The sequence below is a fragment of the Hyposmocoma kahamanoa genome, unplaced genomic scaffold (genome assembly GCF_003589595.1).
Source record: "Hyposmocoma kahamanoa isolate Upper Pololo Valley unplaced genomic scaffold, ASM358959v1 89, whole genome shotgun sequence".
In the NCBI taxonomy this organism is placed as follows: Eukaryota; Metazoa; Arthropoda; class Insecta; order Lepidoptera; family Cosmopterigidae; genus Hyposmocoma; species Hyposmocoma kahamanoa.
The window spans coordinates 2,909,145-2,916,799 of NW_020654520.1; the positions used below are offsets into that span (position 1 = coordinate 2,909,145).

The window sequence follows — 7,655 nt, forward strand, 5'->3', positions numbered from 1 at the left end:
TGTGTGTGTGTGTGTGTGTGTGTGTACGCGTGTGTGTAGCCTCAACTTCTTCATATGTTTTCCCCGCAATCCATTTGGATATAATCTTTTTACACTCATAATACAATTTGCTGTAGATTTTTAATTTCTTATTCAAAGTGTTGTATATGTTGGTCGCACGTTTGTCGTGTTGCCTATCTGCAAATACAGTGTTGGTACTTGGGATTGGTATTACAAGATCTTGCCTACTTTTCTGTCTGATACCATGGTCATATGTTAAAGTTTAATTTTTTTGACACTATGCTAGTAATATACAATTTTCTCTCCAAAGAGAGCTCACACAATTTGTACAACTGTTCAGTACAAAACCTCATCTTCTTAAAATCCATGACCTTAATCAAGCTGCCTACATCTATTAATGATTTTTTTTTATGTCGACTGAATTAAACAGAACACGCAAACTATACGACATATGTTTGTAAAAAATAATTCTGAATTATTGCAGAATTTATTTTTTTAAATGCGTGGCTATAAAGCCAGGGCAGAGAACAAATAAGTGACGAGAACGGCCACTCTCCGCACTCCCTAGCTTTAGGTACCGCACCGCGTCCCGCAATTTGACGGTCACATTAACTGAACGAGAACAAGGCTGTCGGCGAGCCGTTTTCGCTCTAAGACGGCTTTGATATTTGAATATAGTTTTCATTTATTCATTACGAAATTTGTGCGTTAATTTATAACATCATTGTATCTTACTATTTATAATGGTCGTGAATTGTGCCGTGTACGGCTGTTTATAATCATCTAAACGGGATAAAGAGAGTGTCTATCGTTTTCTGAAAGATGAAACGAAGTAAGTAAAAAAACTTGTCTGAGACTCATTCAGTTATTGTTTTCTTTAGTGCTGAGTTATATATCAATATAATAAGACGCCATAACTTCGTGAGCTAGACAATGGTCCTCGAATTTTCAACTTGTGTTAAAGTTAACCACATTTTACAATTTGAAGTGTGAGAGGGTGCTGCCTGACATTGTCAGTAGACTCCAAGCATTTTTATTTCGTAAAATTAATAAACACAGAAATATCGTTAGAAAATATTGAAAATAACGTTAATGTGAGTCAAATACGAAGCCAAAGTGTTATCCAGAATATTTTCCAACTAAATAGTCCGAAATAGATTCAAAACAAGAGTGACCCAAATTGTGCATTACAGTGCTAATGATATAAACAAAGTGACAAAAGTGAACGTTTACTCAAAGTATTTATTCATCTGTTAAAAGATGTGCAAATAAATAGTGCATTTAACCCGGCGAGTATGAGGCAGGGTATCTCATACCCAGACCTTCACTTAAAGTTATTTATTGTTTTTAATAATTATCTAACAACACTGGCGCGTTGAGTAGCTGGAGTGTGTGGTGTGCGGGAGGGGATAGTGGCGTGGTCGCAGTGTTTCGCAGGACGCCGAACGAGATATTCGCGCTCAAACCTCTCTCGGGTATGTCATACCCTGCGTCATACTTAATGTATTTTTTTTATGTAAAATGTTTTTACACCTTATTTTATTTTTTTTTACATTTAATTTTTTACATTTAATTTTCTTATATATTGTTTTTAGTATATGGTGAAAAATGAATATTGAGGCACAAGAAAATCGGATCAGGGCCATGCTAGAGGAGGTGGAAACTGATTCTTCATATGAATCGAGTTCAGAAGGGGAAACCGATCACTGTAGTGATCATAATGTGAATTCTGACACGGAGCAGGAGGCCGATGATCCAGTTGATCTCTTATCTAACTCCGGGCAAGAAACAGTGGTAGCAAACGAAACTTACAGTGACTCCGATGATGACGTACCACTGTCTGCTCTCGGATCCAGAATGTTTTGTTCTAGACAGGTTGGTGGATCTTATTATAGTTCTAAAGACGGTACAAAGTGGTATAAAAACTGCCAGCGCCCGAATATAAGGCTTCGGTCTGAAAACATAGTTACCGAACGGGCTCTAGTAAAGACTGGTGCAAGAGATGCTGACACAGAGAGTAAATGCTGGAATATTTTTGTCACTCAAAGTATGCTAGACGAAACGTTATTACACACGAACTCAGAAATTCGTAGAAGTCAAGTCAAAAGTAATGACCCAAATGCTGTCCACAAGAAAGAAATCACTATGAGTGAGTTAAAGGCATTCATTGGTTTGTTATATATAGCAGGCGTCACCAAGTCGAATCGTCAGAATTTGAAGGACCTGTGGCGAACTGATGGTACTGGTGTTGACGTATTTCGTACCACCATGTCGCTGCAAAGATTTTATTTTCTTCAGAATAGCATTCGATTTGATGATAAATCGACGCGTGAAGAACGCAAAAAAACGGATAACATGGCAGCTATCAGAAGCATGTTTGATCAGTTTGTTCAATGCTGTCAGAACGCATACACTCCGAGCGAATTCTTGACCATCGACGAAATGTTGCTTTCGTTCCGAGGACGGTGCCTATTCCGCGTCTACATCCCAAACAAACCAGCGAAATACGGGCTTAAAATATTCGCTTTAGTGGACGCCAAATCCTTCTATGTTTTAAACCTTGAAGTATATGCAGGCAAACAGCCATTGGGACCATATGCGGTCAGTAATACAGCTTTTGATGTAGTGGAGAGGCTCATTCAACCAGTATCACGTTCACACCGTAACGTCACATTTGATAACTGGTTTACTAGTTACACATTAATGCTACATTTACTTAATGAGCATCGTCTTACATCGACTGGAACTGTCCGAAAAAATAAGAGACAAATTCCCGATTCTTTTACCAGAACTGGTAGGGAACCTGCAACTTCACTCTTCGGATTTCAAAAGGACATTACAATTGTTTCCTATGCGCCTAAAAAAAACAAAGTCGTTATAGCTATGTCCACAATGCACCATGACAACTCAATAGATCAATCTACAGGTGAGAAAAACAAACCAGAAATTATAACGTTTTATAACTCAACCAAAGCTGGTGTGGACGTGGTAGATGAATTGAGCGCCAGTTACAACGTTTCTCGAAATAGTAAACGTTGGCCCATGACGTTGTTCTATGGGATTTTGAACATGGCTTCTATCAATGCTTACATTATTTATCAAGCAAATAAAAGTGCTACTGTAAAGAGAACAGAATTCATTCGCAATTTGGGCCTATCGCTGATATATGAACATCTAGAATCAAGAAAAGAAAAAAAAAACATCCCATTTCACATTCGTCAGCGAATCACAAGTCAGCTCGGTGATCCTACACCTGGAGCCTCTGCTAATATGCCTGGGCGGTATGTGAGATGTCGCGAATGTCCAAATAAGAAAGATCGGAAGACTAAATATATATGTAACACCTGCGCAAAGCCCATCTGTATGGAACACGCAAAATTTTTATGCCAAAATTGTGCTGATCTCAATTAAAGTGTCTTACTATATTTTTAAGAGAAAAAAAATATATATTACATTTTTTTATTACAAGATCTCATTAATTTTAAGTTTGAATTTGATTTTCATTATTTAGAATAATATTTTGTTTAGTTTTGTTAGGTTTTGGAAACCTTTATGATTTTGTTCCTTTAATTACAATGTTTAAAAAGATATAAATAAATAATTAATATTTCACTATAACAACACTTTTTTTTATTTTATTTCATTAATGAGACGTTAGTTACCTAATACAAACAGTAAAAAAATATTATATATCATATAAAAATTTTCAAGCGTACATTTAATTCGGGTATGTCATACCCTGCCTCATTCTAGGTGTAACATTTTCTCACCTCATACTCGCCGGGTTAAGTGTGTACCGCGAAAATAATAAAATAATTATAGTAGAATTGTGTGAAACAGTGAGTTGTTTAATATATTTGGAAGGTAGAAGAAATTAGTTTTTTGTTTTGTTACAATTAACTACCTATCCTCAACATACTGTGGGGTGCGTTAATACATATACCCAAATTTCACGCTAGCACGTAACGTCACATGGTTTAGCGGTTACCTGCACGGGCACTAGTGTAAAAAGGTCTGAGTTCAAACCCCGACAATGGCGTAATTCCAAGGAAATGTTATTTTTAAGATGATTATTATTTTTTTTTAATATTTTTTATTATACGAAACGTAAGAACAAATAAATAGACACGAAATAATTATAACAAGAAACATACACGGTGATAACAAATTAAAAATTTTATTATTTAAAATGAATAGTGACAAATGTAATCTTGCAGTAATTGACAGACTATTTTTAAAATGTGCAAATTGGGAGAAACAATACCATTTAGAGTGCTGCAATGATGTGAATGATGATAATCACAGAGATTTTATCTTATGGAACCTGAAAAAAGATCAGCCTGGTAATGTTTAACATGCATTGAAACATTGAACCTTCTATCCACACAAAATCAAAACACATCTCTCTAGTCAACAAAAGACAATATAACCCATCGAAATAAATATGTTTTCGACATACCCACCTAAAATTCGTTCGAATATCTAACAACGGAGGAGGATGAAGATGAAGACGATGCAAATCTTACCATTAACCTAAATAGAAGCTGCCCAGAGTTTCAACAAATCGACACTTCAAATAAAGTCGAAGAAATGTCAAAAAGTGTTGATAACGAGATAGACAATTTATTGAGTGAAAATTATTCTTTAAAATCTGTAATATCTAACCTAGAAAGTAAAGCCGAGCACCTTATGAATATATGTAAACAAACTCCCCAAAAAAGTTGTAAAGAGAATAGGAGAAAATGCTTAAATAAAGTTACGACTAATGCGACTGCAAGGAAAATTCTCAACCAAAACACAACCATCACAGATATGAATTTACATCAAGACGAAAGTACATCCTCGAGTATCAATAAATAAGGAAGAAAACTCAATTTCAAGTAACATCTCACGCTCTCTAAATATTAGCCCACTAAGGTGCTCTCTCAATGAGGTCAAGAAGCCATATGTAAATAAGTACAAAAGCGAGCAAGTCACAAAAAAAAATATAGTGACTTATTCTCCGAGTCGTGTTGTTATCCTATTAGATGGAACCGGAACAAATCTAAGCGAAAAACTTTTAAATGAGATAAATGGTAACAAAGAATATATAATGAATTATAGTAAAAATGGAGCTACTTTTTATGATATATTAAAACAATATTATTCGGTATCGAAGACACTACAAAAAGACGATACAGTTGTAATACATATAAGAAAATAATACCCCCAACATCATAAAAGATCCTCATACATTGAAATTGTAAGAAAAATAATGAAAGAGCTAGACAGAAACTTTGATATAGTACTATGTACCTTTGCATACAATACATATGATGATAATCAAACATATAAAATAAATGAAGAAATATGTAGAATTTCAAAATATAATGAAAACGTTAAATACTTAGAACCGGAAAATGAGCTTAGAAAAAGCAACAAAGTCAACAACGTGAAACTATTGGCAAATGTTATTGTCGATTTTAAGGGTTCATCACTATTGACATACATTGCAACAACAGGAGAACTCGTACGGCTTTAAGAATAAGGAACTAAGTTTAATGAAGTCTTATCTTTCGAATAGAACTCAGTCTGTAATGGTGGAAGGCATATTTTCTGATGTTAGAAAAATTGACATTCACGGAGTCACGGAGTTCCGCAAGGATCACTATTAGGACCTTTGTTATTCCTCATCTATATTAACGACTTGCCAAACGCATTACCATCATGGGCAAATGTAAATCTATTCGCAGATGATACTCATGTAGGAATAGCAGCCACAAATAAAATTCAAATGCTCGAAAAACAAACTTTTGTTATGGATAGTCTTAGTAAATGGTTTACCACAAAGGGCATAGTCCTTAATAAGAAAAACCTTTACCACAGAGTACAAAACAAAGTCAGAAAAAAAAACATTGACACTAGATATACTACATTTTTAGGATATGTTATTCAGGACACATTGACTCATTCTCTTCACATTGACAAGATATGTAAACAACTCTCAGCGGCAAATTATGCTTTACTTAAACTTAAACCACTAGTGAATAAAGAAAGTGTTTTAAGTGTATACTATGTTTATACTCAATCAATTATTGGTTATGCTTTAACTGTCTGGGGAAATTTTTCTGATATTGAGAGAGTGTTGGTCTTGCAAAAGCGACCAATACGAATTATCGCAGGTATTCACATACGTGTATCTGCTAGAGAGTACTTTGTTAAATATAGAATAATGACTGTAATTTCATTGTATATATACAGATCATTATTAGAGACACATGAAACAAAAAATGATATGGGGAAGATATCAGACATACTTTCATACCACACGAGAAGTAAACATAAACTAGTAACAAATAAAACCAGATTAGTAAAAATGTTAAAACAGGGCGTAAATATGAAAATTAATAAACTACCAGTTAGTCTATCTGACTTTGAAATGGCTATATTCAAGCAATCATTAAAATTTTATAAGTCGAAGTGAATATTAATTTTCTTAAAATATCGTAATGTGAAGACTTTACTAGTTTGTTTTGTAATTTGACTTACCTATAGGCAATGTACTGTGTTGTCTTGGTGACTAAATAATTTGACTTTGACTTTGAAAAATTAAAAAAAAGAATTTCCTTGTCCAAACAACTCAATAATTGTGTGCGTGTGTCTCTCCTTGTGAAGTGAGAGTGTACGTGTGGGTAGTGTATTTGTGGGGTGTGTGTTTGTGTGGCGTGTGCACTCAATGAATCAATTTTGTGATAAATATGCAATGAATGTACAACACGTAAAATATACAAACATTATATGATAAAAAATATAAAATATACCACAAATTAAAATGAAATTATAAAATAAAACATAAAAAAGAATATATAATATAATATACGCCTTAACTCTAAACTCTGCTCGACCTAATATCCCAAGTCGTAGATCCTAAATAATAATAGTAAAGGGAGAATTAATAGGCAAATCTAATTAGGGCGTATCTTGCGTAGGTATGAATGTAGGTTTTCACAAAAAAGACTTAACGGTTCTTATGACAGTTTCCTTATATCTTAAAAATACTCGTTATTTGTCGATAAAATGAAATACGCAATTACTTACATTGTCTTTTGAAATTCCAAAGAGATTTATCTCTCAAATTTACCGTCTCCATTTTTTTATATACGTTATTTTGGATAACCCACAACACAGTATTCCCGTCACTTACCAGCCCTACTGCGTGCGGGCTTATGACTTCATTTTCAAATGACATGTGTAATATACCTACCTAATTACTAATAATTTAAATTGCTAAATTTTTGCTTGTCAGTGTTACGAAACATTAATTTCAAGGTTTGATAGGTACGCGATACACGTAATTAATTAAAGCTTTGTCCTCTATATAAGTATATTTTAAAAGAATGTAACGATTTACGTAGTACAATTCTGCCATGATAAGGTGAAAAGCGCTATCTCTATCGGAGTAAGTTTTGAGAAAATCGACTGTTTGTAAATTGTATTTACGCACCTTCAAAAATAAATCTTTTGAAGATGTTAAAACTTATTTACACATATTTTTGACAAATAGATTTATTGACATACCTAAATTTTCCATAAGTTGTACCATTATACATATTTTGTGAAATACCACTATTTGGATTATAAAGAAAAATTTCAAAAATTGAGATATAACAATAGTT

General features: G+C 33.7%; 1 protein-coding gene and 1 long non-coding RNA gene across 2 annotated transcripts in view; one reads left to right on the forward strand and one right to left on the reverse strand.

The window, feature by feature from the left end:
- The window catches only part of LOC113236151, a 9,037-nt gene extending 1,831 nt beyond the window's left edge, over window positions 1-7,206 (reverse strand). Inside the window, exon 1 of the long non-coding RNA XR_003310915.1 lies at window positions 7,078-7,206. This is a non-coding gene — a long non-coding RNA (uncharacterized LOC113236151). The remainder of the gene's footprint in view (window positions 1-7,077) is intronic.
- LOC113236149 (piggyBac transposable element-derived protein 4-like) lies at window positions 1,438-3,608 on the forward strand. Its single transcript, XM_026472152.1, has 2 exons — window positions 1,438-1,475; window positions 1,596-3,608. Exon 2 carries the CDS (start codon window positions 1,609-1,611, stop codon window positions 3,409-3,411), a length of 1,803 nt encoding a protein of 600 aa, XP_026327937.1. The 5' UTR covers window positions 1,438-1,475; window positions 1,596-1,608; the 3' UTR covers window positions 3,412-3,608.
- Window positions 7,207-7,655: the final 449 nt, after the last annotated feature.